General features: G+C 35.0%; 1 protein-coding gene across 1 annotated transcript; it reads left to right on the top strand.

Moving 5' to 3' along the window:
* The first annotated feature begins 2,000 nt into the window (after positions 1-2,000).
* Positions 2,001-8,435, top strand: LOC138334688 (uncharacterized). Its single transcript, XM_069283357.1, has 3 exons — positions 2,001-2,119; positions 5,520-5,842; positions 5,958-8,435. The coding sequence occupies exons 2-3, from the start codon at positions 5,524-5,526 to the stop codon at positions 7,811-7,813; spliced, it is 2,175 nt and encodes a 724-aa protein (XP_069139458.1). The 5' UTR covers positions 2,001-2,119; positions 5,520-5,523; the 3' UTR covers positions 7,814-8,435.
* The last annotated feature ends 5,755 nt before the right edge of the window (positions 8,436-14,190 follow it).

Raw genomic sequence — 14,190 nt, 5'->3', positions numbered from 1 at the left:
TTTAATATATCATAATCAGTCAAAGAGATGTTAAACCATCAATCACAAAAGACTATATGTTATAAAGCTAGGGATATTTAAAAATAAATCATTCTTTAACAATAAACAAATGAGGTTGGATTTCATAAGAGCGCAGTAAAAGCGAAAATACAAGTTTAATGTGAAGATTCAATAACAGAAGCAATAAGATCATTGCAGTTACCTGCCCTTACTTAGTTTACCGGCATTGAAACTGTCCTAGTTTTTAATACATTGATACACGTGCTATTTATATGATGGGGATATAGATTATCATATACCTTATTTATGCTCATTATTCCTACATGAACGTTTTAATGAGAATGTTGTTACTTCATAATAACAATAATATAGGAAATAAACATAATGAATATATACATCAAGGCAGAATAGGACCACTTATCATGTGAAAAATCACAGAAGAAAATGTTGTGTTAGTGTATGTTACATGTGGCTATCCCTTAGCCATATAAAAGTCTGAACTCTGGAGGAGACTTTCATAGTTTTTAGAAAACTCCAAAAATCAAAATATACGGGAAACAGTTTCATTTACTAAATAATGTTGGATAAACACTTCATCTCCCGATGAGTTTAACCAGGAAGACGTCTAGACATAGCATGACTGGCTAAGATGCATTTATATCTGCAATAGAATGATATTTATTTAGTCGCTACACTTATCTGACCTACATGGTTCCGTTCCTATCATTCAATGTAAAGATAAATAATTGATATAAAATCTATATCTACACACACAGTCAGTGTTTAAAACCATAAAAGATATAACTAGTTCTATTGTATATGTTATGTCTCTTACTGAAAGCAAGACCTTGAAATATTTTTAATGAAACGAGTCTAAGAGTTTTACATTTTTCGCAAACCTTGGGGAGTCTGTGTAGTAAGAAGAGATCTGGTTGGAATTTCGTCCTAACGTGTAAATCGAGGGCGAAATGAGTGATGTTTGGGGTTAGTTTGGTTAATATTTCTATATGTTCTGTAAACAAAAATGTAATTTAAGGACGAACTGTCCTGTATAAATTGTGTGGTGATTTAGTATTGCGAAACAGTGGTATATTGGTGTCTGGTCTCTTTGTAACAGTGGACATCCTGCCCATTGTGGTGATACCTCACTGAAACATATTATACAAACATCAAGCCGCACAAACGTCACACTATACGGATATCGGACAAAGAACCTTTCACAAAGGCCGACGCTCAACTAAAGGCAAAACGATGCTTTGTAGTACATACTAAACCATGCTGGACAGATTGTGACATGTTCAGTGAATATCTAAATGTTAATCATCCCTAATTATACACTAGATGATCTAAAATAACAGTATATACACACTCAAACAGTAGTCAACCTCAGTTTCATTTAAATATGGTAAGACATTTCTGATAAAGATAAACATATATACAGAAATGTGTAAATTAACTAGATGGTATGTTGTACTCATGAGAACTTAGATCATGCTTTTGTATGCATTCCATTGGCTCAAACAGACAGACCCAGAGTAATGATGACCTTAAAAAGGTCACCTTATTAGGGTGTAATAGATCCGAGTGACAAGAAGTCTTGCAATACGTAACTGACTAATTACATGCTTCTTAACATCGAACAAAAAGGCAAGTCGATTGAAAAATACGTTTCCATTTCTACATCCCGCTCTTTTTTAACTTCATTACGGCCCATTTTTCAGTCTTCAAGTCTTCATTGTAACCCATGTCCCACTGTCTACTGTTGTTTTATCAAGTCTGCACTAATTACACTGATGTGTAACCTCTATATAAATCATGTCACCTTATTAACGAATATCTTCATTAAAACGCATGACATCTAAACACGATATATTTTATTATGATCCATTATAATCTCTCTATTACATATATACCCTGTTATTCATTATAACTCGTGCCTCTTTCATCGTATTATCTAAATAACCCTGTTTTTATCGTTATTGTGGTCACGTGTGCGGGTAGCGATATAATGTAGGTTAGTTAAACAGGAAGTTAAAAAGGTGTACAAAACACCCATCCGTGGGAAGAGTGGATGGAACATCCCTCAGTGAGGCATTTCTCAGTCAAAGGTATTTTTTTGGTAAGTTATGCTAGCTATGACTGCCTTTCCGTTTATATAAGGGTTTTGTAAAAGTTATGTTCGGAAATGTCAGGTATTGGTATCTTGTGATGATATTGGTCGAGGTTGAGTACATACGGTATAGAAGCTAACAACGACAAGGGCTCGCATGTACTTTTAGATATACATAATATATGTTTTAATTTTGTTTTAGTCTGAGATTGGTAATATAATATATTGATTACATAAATTTACTGGCCAGGTAGAGGAATAACGTGCATATTAACAATTGCTTGCCTGCATTGAGTGCAAAAGAGTTAGTCGAGCGTGAAGGATTTTAAATGAGTCAAATTCCTGATATTGTCATATTACGGATCCCCTGACATGCCACACACTTATTTTTAAATGATTATTTTTCAACGAAATACTACAGTATTACTTCGTTTTATCGAAATGTTATTCCGTTTTAACGAAATATTTTATTTAAGTATGATCAAGTACAAATCAGAATGTAAAAAGGCTGACGGCTTATTTCAAAACTGGAGGAATAATCAGATAGTCTGTATACCACAAACAAATAAATGTAATTTGTGTATGCAATAAATCTAAAATCTCTACAAGTTCATACTCAGCCAGGATGATATCAGATGTATCCCACCCCATCGACTCTGTTTTCGATCTGTTTGTAATTAAACAAACAAACTGATTTTGATGTAAACTGACGACATGTCATATCTCTTACGGGTTAGGAAATAAAAGCCGCAGAACCCGGAGAAAACCCGCCGACTAGCGGTCAGTTCCTGGCAGCTGCCCCAAAAATGATTCGAACTGGCAACCCATTCTAACTACAGAATCTTATAGAAAGATTTTTTCCCATTTTTACTTTAGTTTCGAACTTCATTTTTAACAACTTAGTACGGCTTCTGTAAATCATGCAACTCTATGAATATCAATCAATTATGTAACTTGTATTTTATTTCATTTATTTGCGGTATACAATAGAAATGATACTGTTAATATTTTTCTACTTCAGAATAGACAAAACATGATATAATGTTAATTGCTTGCCCATTTAGACATCACACCTAACCATTCTGTGCGTTTGAGCATTGCAACCTTCATGAATACGGGCCTAGGGCCACTTCAGTCCTCTGGGTATTATCTGAATATTTGGGCTGATAAGAAATGAGTCATCAAAATGGTAATGTTGTAATCTCAAATATTATTTCGTTAAAACGAAATCACATTTCATAAAACGAAATAGTGTTTCGATAAAGTGATATGGTATTTCGATAAAACGAAATGGTATTTCATTAAAACGAAATAACATTCAATAAAACGAAATGATATTTCGATAAAACGAAATAAAATAAGTGTGTGGCATGTCAATCAGGGGGCTTCGTACTATACAGATTAATGGCAACTGCTTAATTAAGTACTGTAAAATACAGCTGCTCATATATTGACGGTAATTGTCAAAGCAATTGCTATAGTAAAAATTCTTACCAACTTAAATGTCATTTTGCTTTTATGGCAACTGAATTTTACTCAAGCATTGGTTTGTCATCCTGCAGTGTGTTCCACACCGGCCATTTCGGCACATGTCTGCCTTCTGATACAAATAACAGTACAGGTGTGATTTTTTAACAGACCATAAGATGCAGAAAATATGCAGAACAACGTACTTGCAATATAATTTGTAATTTTTAGCTTATGCCAGAATTAATGATGTATAACGATTGACTGACGGAAGATTGCTCAGCGTATTCCCAATGTGTCTGATGGCCGCCATCGCCTGCTCATTTCTTTTATCATCATTATCACGACAAGTACCTAAATTATTGTTTCACAAGTGTCTGTTAAAACACCAATGAATGTATAACTGTGTTTAACTAGATCAGTTGTCATGACGGTTGTTGTGGGCATCGTATGGGCAAGACTAAAAAGACTGATTGTTAAAGCCAATATGAACATTGACATGGGCAAATAAGAGTTTGGCAGCAAATATTTCGTTTCTCTAAAACTATATAGAATGAATCCGTCACTTACTTACCTATATACCTTTTGATTACTATATAAAGTATAGGGAATGAATTCAATAATAAACAATAGTTCAGTCAAAGGAAGATAAATTCTCATTACCCTAAATATCATTGATTCTACTAGTTGACACTTGTATTCTTTCTGTAAGACAGAAACAAAGTAATATCCTTACATTATTTTTATTGATTGAATGTATGACAACAGTAGCAGGGCAACATGTCAAATATATATAAAAAAACCACTTTCTGTATGGTAAAACTTTTCTGTATGGTAAATTATACGCAAAGCAGAATATAAATACACATAGAGCAGGTGTCCATATTTCGCCTTTTTTTGACTGGTTTATCCAAGAGTAGATTTTTATTGTTTGTATAAGAGATACATTTAACAGTCTAAATGAAAGTTTCCTCATAATATTACAAAATTTAATTACATACAAAAGTATTAATACTATATTTTTTGTATGAATACGGCTTCAATACCTCCCGATTTCAGGTACCATTTTCCCGTAGGGGGTCAACATTTCGCCATTTTTGATAACTAAACACGATTTAAATGTAGATATGTTCTTAGTTTTTTAAGTAAATTTATGTTCATGCACTGTCATTTGTTATTAAATATCCATCAATTCAACACTGTGTGAAATCAGACACAATAAACAACTTTTAAACGACATTTTCTCTTTGATAACCCCCACAGGAAGTTGGCACCCCTCCTAAGATCCGTACTGGAAAAAGGATCTTACTACCGATATGTAATGGAATTTTCATTGTTTGAATATTGTTATGAAGATTATCTTCATTTCTTACATATACTGTGCTGCTCATCTTATGTCATGATTACCAAATTATCACTTGTTATAAAGAAAATGGCAAATTTCGACCCCGGCGAAATATCGACACCTGCTATACAAATAAATGGTTCGAGAAAAAAGAAACAATGTATATTTAGAACATTACTTGGCACAACAAACCCGGTGTGCGATACAGGCCCATTTTGTCTCTTGTTGATGGATAAGTCCACCTTATAGACTAAACTCATTTCGACAATTTATTCACTACAACATACTCCGACTTAAATATCCAGTATCTGGCAAATAATACACACAATATATCACACCCAATTTTCTGTTGAAAAGATTATCCTCCTACCAGTTCTTGGTTTTCTTCTTATAAGTCAATGCTATAGGAAAGTAGTTTGATGCCATACGAGTTTCTTTCGTATTATTAGTTTTTTTTAAATTAACGTACATGTATTTATTTTTAGCAAAATATCGAATTTGAAACACGTTTCATTTTTACTTCTAATGATAATCAAGTAGGTAACCGATCTATTTCTAAATACCACGATTATAAAAAAACAATTAATGTCTTTTCAGATACATGTACTACGTGCGTTGTAGAGAGAGAGAAAGAAAACAAATGGCAGGACAAGTAGAACCCATCCGAAGTACAAGACAGACAAACTGTATGTACCACAGAGGCAACATTCTAGACTGGTACTGTAAGAAATGTGATACAATCATATGTGCTATGTGTGCCTCCGACACACACAATGGCGACGGTCACAGCAATATCCTACTTAAATTAGCTACTCCGGAAAACAAATCGAAAATAAAAGCGTTTGTTGATGAATCTGAAGAAATCGGATCAGATGACGTTCAAATCGAAATAGATTCTACTCAGAGTGATACGAGAAAACATTTGGAACTAATCAAGAACCGATCCTTCGTATTGCCAACTTTTTCCCAAATCAAAACAGGAAGGAAAATTTGGAGCAGGCATTTGGAAAATTAGATATAAGTGATCGAGAAAACATTTGGAACTAATCAAGAGTTTAGAGATAGAAGTAAAAGAGCAAGGTAGAAAAATGAAAGAAGATGTTGATGGTTTAGTAGACCAAAAACTTTCTCAGTTGAGACTTTTAGCAGAAGAAAATACTCTAATCCTAACCAAATATACACATGAGCGGGAAATTAAACTTGAAGAGCGAAAACAGAGAATAGCTGCATTTAAGGAAACTCTCCAAACCGGTACGGATATCCAGGTTTTCGACACCTTGACTGAAATCAACACCAATATGACATTACCCGAAACACCGATCCTTCGTATTGCCAACTTTTTCCCAAATCAAAACAGGAAGGAAAATTTGGAGCAGGCATTTGGAAAATTAGATATATCACAGCAAGGCCGTTTACAGTCTGAAGAGACTCAGAACTCTGATGACCCTGAAGCTGGACAGAAATATATTGTTGGTGAACACCATCGTGCATCCGAACAGAGTACGGTTAAAGATACTTCGCGATCCCAACAGACTATGTTTAAGGATACCATTTCACCATCAGAACAGACTATGGTTAAGGACACCATTTCACCATCCGAACAGACTATGGTTAAGGATACCATTTCACCATCCGAACAGACTATGGTTAAGGACACCATTTCACCATCCGAACAGACTATAGTTAAGGAAACCATTTCACCATCCGAACAACCTATGGTTAAGGATACCATTTCACCATCCGAACAAACTATGGTTAAGGATACAATTTCACCATCCGAACAACCTATGGTTAAGGATACCTTTTCACCATCCGAACAAACTATGGTTAAGGATGCCATTTCACCATCAGAACAGATGGTTGTTAAGGATATCGTTTCACCTTCCGAACAGACGGTTGTAAAGAAGATTTCACCTTCCGAACAGACGGTGGTAAAGAAGATTTCACCTTCCGAACAGACTTCGGAAAAGGAGGGTTCGTCATCCAGCCAGGTGGCTCTTGAGAAAATCTTTCCGTCTGCTCGTGCATCAGCATCTGTAGTTGGACTACCAAGACAGACACGAAAACCTACTCTTTCACCGCATGTGACGGTCCTCTCTGAATGGATCGTTCAACGCCGCATAATCACTTGTATATGTTCCACCAGTGATGGCGATATCTATATAAGTGACCGGTTCAACAATTACATCATAAATTTGACAGACGATAAAGAAATATTAGCTTCCGTAGGAGTAAGTGACATGTGTACATCACCAACCACAAACAATCTATGGATATGCTCTAGTGAAGACAACAGCATCATAGAACGGAAATCAAACTCGCTGGAGCACAGATTCAACACCAAAGATGCGCCAAGATGCCTGTGTGTGAAAAGAGATGGTCACGTCTTAGTTGGAATGAAATATCGCATTGAAGAATACACACAATATGGCAAGTATATCGGCGAAACAAAAACTTCGTGGATTTGGAAATCTTTAGTGCGCTCACCCGTGAAGATTTACCAGTCCTCCATTAGTGATGATGTTGCCGTCCTAGACTTGGATGAGAGCAGTGACGGAGGTAAGGGCGAAGCCTTGGTCATTGTGCTGGACACAAATCTGCAGGAGTCACATCGATATGGACAGCAGGAACACAAAAGTCAATCTAAGTCAGTAGGGTTTGCTCCGGTAGATTTGACATACGACGTGATGGGACACATAGTTGTTGCTGATTGCCAACACAAGTGTCTGCACGTTTTGAGTGGTAATGGACAATATCTGAAGCAGTTTTCTATTGACAGCGACGTTCCCCATGCTGTACATGCGGACAGAGAAGGAGTTCTCTGGGTTGGGTTCGGCGGATTTACCTTCTTACCGAATAAATTAAAACGAATACAGCATATTAGTGTTTAACTCACATGTGAGTATTCTTTCTCAACACCTTTGAGTCCATACAGTTTGAAGGCATGTTCGCTCATAACATCAGCAACGCGTTATTAGTATACCGGTATATATATACACCAGTATAGCACTCTTCGGCAGGTGTCAATGTTGTTATAGAGAGGATAGATTGTCTAGGACATATAAGTTATCTAACATTGTCATAGAGTATTATATATAAATAATATACAAAACCAGGGAGAAGACCTGTATCTTGATTACAGCATAGACTTGGTAGTTGAAAGGCTCTGCAAAATGACTTCGTGCCGTATTCATATCCATTCAGTGTGTTTAACTATAAGTATTTGCATTTCACACAAACGCTTTCCCATGAACATTAATGTGAAGTTGAACTTTTGTTCTATTGCATTCAATTTACTAGACTATGTGTATAACAATTTAAATATTTTGTTAAAGCTCCAATAAATGTAACTTTTCAGGTGTTTTTTTTAAATAAAAAAATTACAAGAAAATTACACCAATTGTTCTAGAATTATGTTTAATGCTTTAGTTGAGACATGGTACATAAAATGTAACATTTCGATATTTAGTAATCATGTTTTCGGATGTACAGTTGCAATGTGTACTCGATAATCACTCATATTATAATAGCACACAACACAACAAAATAAAGCATATCTTTTCACAGAATCGAATCAGTGTTGTAAATGTAATAAAAAAAATTACAAATACTTTTTTTAAACAAAGAATTGTCAATTCATTGAGATCAGAACAAAAGCCATTGGTCACCCACGATCCTCCAGGAGTTACTATCACTGTCGTTATATCTACAGCTAGACTATGTCATAATAAAACTGAAAACAATTAAAGAGAAAAAACATTGATCAATCACAGGCCATTAGAAACTTCCTCTGGTGTATGTGTATTTGTTTGTTGATTAACAGTCAGGGTCATCTAAGGACAGCCTAGCATGTACATGTATGCAGGGTGTTTTGGGAAACTGCGGTATATTCGTTTTGTGTCTTCTAGTATAGAAGAATTCTTGCTCCTTTTCACTGAAGCATGCTGCCGAATACAAGAAACACACCACCCGGTCACATATACTGACAACGGACGAACCAGTCGCCCACTCCCTTAATGCCGAGCTCTAAGCAGGGGTAGAAACCACCCCTTTTCTAGACAATGGTGTGTCTAGGCCATGTACAGAACCAAGGGACTACGTAACAGGGACGAGCGCTCAACTGAAGGCCAAAAGTGAGGCGGCGTCAATGGAGACGTTATGAAGAATAAAATCAGTTAGGAAGAAGAGAAAATATATTCACCTAAATTTGGTTGCCTTTTACGATCATGCAATAGGAAAGCAGGAAGAAATCTAACGTACTACCTGCATGGAGATTACAGAGAGGGGCGTTCAACTTTAAAACCATACAGCCAACCACAAAGTACCGTTATTTGATTAGTTTGATGTACATCACAGACCAAATTAACTGCTCATCTAGTTAATTTCCTTCAGTTTTGTTATATCCAGATGTGGATATAACGACAATAATAGTAATAATATATAATATAACGGGAATATCGTGAATGTCAATTATTTAGAACGGTTAAAATATTCACACAGTTTGACAATAACTACCGGAGGTTGAAGCAGAGTTGCTTCCCTTTGAGCAATAGAGGTTTACGAATGTCGTGACATCACACGTGAGGATTCAACAACTAACTATGTAGTGAAACTTTACAGAGTAGCCAATACATGCTGCTTCAAACCCTGAGTAAGAACGGGAATTTCGAATTAGTAAGAGCAGGGAAATCAACAATTAAAATTAAATTTAACAGATAAAACAGATTGTAATAGTTTTGGGGTACCATAAACGTCGAAGACGTTGCAGTATTTTGATGCACCAGGTAAAAGTAAAATAGGATCATTTCCTATTAATCTTTAATACGATAAATAATAAGCCTTTGCATAATGATAGAAAAGTAGCGTGTTATATTGATCAAGTCCTGACAAATTACACGTATTAAATAGTTAAAAGGTCGAATATCAAATCAAACAACTGTAGATGAACATGATTTGTCACAAATGATTTTATTACAGTCACTACCTGTAAAAGTGTGACATTTAAATACAATCACTAACCTCGAGACAATGTAGTTGTTAATGTTTTGAAATCGCATCACACAATTTTATTATTGTTTCACAATTACATAGCTTTTCGATTATGAACTGTAAGCATGGATGTGTCTCAAAAGAATAACCGAACCTTACAAAACCGGATATGTTGGATAACTAAAAAGTTGTATAAAAAACTTATATATAATAAATGTCTTCGTAGCAAAACACTGTCTACTCATGATGTTAAAATATTTAAATTAAATGACGTCTACTTGCTATGCATAATCAGTAACATACTATTCAAGTATTTATTTGTTAAATGATTTATTTTAATTTCAAAACATAATCAAATGATTAGAGATGATAGCTTGTTGTCGTTCTAGTTGGGTGTCTATAATAACATCAACAAGATTTACTGGTAGGGCTAGTTTTGTCTGGTCACGCTTCATGGATTTATCACATACGATGGTCCACCATCTGTCATATTAACGCTATATTTATAGTTTAATGGGATAGAGATAACCTTCCGCTCACTATAAACTGTCGACAACTCAGGCGTATTGTCTGTAATATGTATCTAAGGATTTTCTGATCTCCATAAAAGGATGTTAGGCTTCACTTTCCGGCAATATGACATGTAACACCGAATTGATATAGTCATATACAAGACATCATTGTTAAACAGTATTAAAGAATAATTTAAAAAAAATGTGATTTAGTAAGACAAATAACCTAGAATAGGTGTAGATGTATACAGAAAATTATGTTGTCATTACGGTAAATGAAAACTAGCAATAAATAAAAAACAATTACAAAGCCGTATTGTCATACAGAACTCTTAATATGAATATCAACATAGAGAGGAAATCCGTCAATGTAATCATCAGATAAAGAAAAGAACAAAGAAAATAAAAATAAATATTGATAAAAAATTAAACGGTAAAAACAGTTTGTGTTAATATGAAAATTACTGATTGTCCATGATATGCTGATATATCTGATGCTAATATCTTTGATGTATCTAAAATGTTTAATTTCTTTCCATTTGGCTATAGCTATAAAAGAATTTATAAAATTAAGAAATGGGCCTCACCTTTATTACAAAATATATTAACAGACAATTCTTAATAACTTACGGATATACATGGAGCCTTAAACACTTATTAAACCTAATTTATACAAATATTTACTGTTTACTTTCTGTGTTATTTTATCGGTTTATACCTTATAACTTGGTTGCCACATATTTTCGCTCAACTTTCATACTCTACAGATATATTTTCCCTTTTCCTCTGTGATTTTCAAGTTAAGTTTATTTTTAACACAGGAGACTTGCAATGCTACCCAGTTAGATAGAAAAAATGATTTATGTTTATAAGGATCAAAATTGGAGACAACTATGTGGGAACCTATCGGTATAATATCCTTCCCTTGTGTGAAAATTAGGCCTCTTCCCTGTTCCAAACATGATAATAATATATTTCACAGTCTGTCCCTCTTTGTTGGTACCAAAATGAACATCATCCACACACGTAGAACTATTCATTTCTCCAGCATTTCACCATTTCAATTGCTCTTTTTCAATACTTGAACTAGAATCCCGTATCACGCCTGGATGATACGTAGCACTACGTGGATCTCAATAACAGAGAGTATATCTGATATATGGGTTGTCCTATTTGCATTTAGCAATACGCTCTTGACAAGAAGGATTATGGTCTTCGAATCATTCATTGAAATCAAAATCAGACGAATGGGACAACACCCGGGTTTATTCATACAAAAATAACTATTTATCCTCCTCTTGATGAGCAGGGAAACACAATGATAAAGGGTGTTAGGAGTTATACAGACAGAATTGATTGATAACTATGGTTCATCTCTACTTCGCAAATACTGTACATCTATTTTGATTTTATTCTTTGAAAACGAATTCAGTATCAGTCATTATCTTTTTCAATGGAGTTTGTATTGCAGTAGTGTTAGTATCGTAGTATTGGCTACGTGCAAGTTCTCTAGTCCTTAAGCTACACATACAATATAAGAAAGAAAAGACTTAACAGAAATAATGTGAATTAAAATGCTTCATTGTTTGTATATGGTGATATAAATTCCTCAAACGATAAAGTGTAAACCGTAAACAATTTATCCACTTTTAGTTTTCCATGAGTCAGACATTATCAAGCGTTATCTGGAAACGGATCACGGAATGGCTCCTAAATATCGGTTTTATAATATGGAGGCGTCATGCTTCAAGGTCATCTTCAATCCTTGCTTACTTACGCGGAACGGACCGCTTTATCGCTTCATTGATTACAGTAATCTGGTATGATTTAATTTTTGACGACTTTTCATTTCTTTTGAAATTTCATCACCGTATTGAATACAAACTGAACGAACAGGTTTTAACATCACATGACAAAATATGGCCAGCACCTGTCTAGTTTGAATATGAATTGATATACAGCATATTGCAGTCGAGCTGTGGCGCGAACGACGACCGGGGGTTTCTGTCTACAAAGCAATGAAATAAACTTAAGTAGCAGTAAATCAAGTGGGACACAAACGTCACCGAACAGGGACATAGCAATATATTTTCCTCTGAAAAGGGGTGTGATAATAAAACATACACCTTGATAAACATGTAAAACGTATTTAAACAAAGTAAAAAAAAATGAAGTTGTTTATAACCATTCTTGACTGACTTATATTCAAATACAATACATATATCAACGTCAACAGATCATAGGCAAAGGCCAAGTCAACATCAAATTTCTGAATAACATGCAGTCGAGCTCTACAAATACCACTTCAACAAAAAAAAACGTTTAAGACAGAATTTGTCCTTTCCTGATCTGAACAGGCGGCTGAATTCGTGATTTTATTTTGCCTCTACTTTTCAACAACTGCATCACTCGCCATTGCATGAATGCGTGCTCATGTTCTATGTCCTGATTGTCATAAAATCTTATCTCATCATTGTCATCTTCTATACTGTATTTTGTATTAACCCTTCGTCAGTATGGACCGAGTAGGATAACCTTTAAATTTCTTATCTTCAGCTGCCTGTTCGACTAGTCAGGCATCACTATAAAGCAGGTCATACTTTTACGAAGAATATATGATCATACACATGCATGTCGTAAACAAGTCACTGTAAAAGAACAAAAATGGTGTGATTTTTACCACAACAGATAGAAGGAAATAATTGTAACAATAGATAATGTAGTCGTCATTTGTTTGTTTTTCTATAGAATATCGCACTTCTACCTTCAAGATTTTCTATTCTCTCCAATGTTAACAATATAGGTAGCAATTATACATCAACTGACCACATCTTCACAAAAACAGGGCGGACTCACAAAATGTCTTAAGGAAGAAGCACATTTGGGAACGGATCTCATAAGTGGACAGCTTTTGTAAAGACACAATGACTACTTGTAAGCTTAACCCAATGACTACTTATAAGCTTAAACTTAACCAGTAGTTTGGGCTTCAGATTTTGTATGATGGATTTAAAGTCATATGAACCGTAAATATGATATCGGACAAAAGAATTCACCATGCTTTAGATATTTGAATTACTATAAGTTTTTCACTATTGTACAATGTTTACGTGGTAGAATTATTATTACGAGGGATTATCTAATACACATTTAGGCTGTAATCTTCGTAGTTGGTGAAGACAACCAATCAAGTAAGTATTAGCCAGACTGCATATAGCCATTCAGGTCTAAAAGTACCTAATTTACGTTACAAAATATTCTGTTTCATTCAATCTTTAGTCAAATCAGACGCCAAGCTACCGTGAAAATGGCGTCGTTTGCCTGTGGCTCCGATAACTTCTCACGTGCACGTTCCCATAATCCCCCACTACCGGATGTGTAAAGGATGTAGACGATGAGCCCTCGAATAGTTCGTGAGAAAGCGCTATACATGGCAGTTTACCAAACACCATCTCCAAGTTAGGGTGTCTGGAGTATTGTCAATGAAACTGCGGTGTTCAAATCAATACATCCTTGATACGGAGTATCCTGTGTGGAGGCTACCGCGCCGATATATATGCGTGGAAGCAGTTGTAATAGTGACATTGGTGATGGAAAGGGCAAATTTTACGCACGTTTTGAAGTTAATAATATTTGATTCTTCGCCTTGGAAGCATATGCATTATATACAACGACAGACACATGGTTCGCTTCCAATTTGCCTTGCCGATATTGATACTGGGTCTTTAAACTATTGTGGATCAAAACGAGATGTTATTTTCAAGTGG

The sequence above is a fragment of the Argopecten irradians genome, chromosome 1, assembly GCF_041381155.1.
Source record: "Argopecten irradians isolate NY chromosome 1, Ai_NY, whole genome shotgun sequence".
Lineage (NCBI taxonomy): Eukaryota > Metazoa > Mollusca > Bivalvia > Pectinida > Pectinidae > Argopecten > Argopecten irradians.
This window is presented reverse-complemented; position numbering and strand designations above follow the sequence as displayed.

Coding starts and splice junctions, on each gene's coding strand:
- LOC138334688 (XM_069283357.1), top strand. CDS start 5,524: ATGTACTACGTGCGTTGTAGAGAGAGAGAAAGAAAACAAATGGCAGGA. Junction 5,843..5,957: donor TCAGAGTGATACGAGAAAAC/ATTTGGAACTAA, acceptor GATCGAGAAAAC/ATTTGGAACTAATCAAGAGT.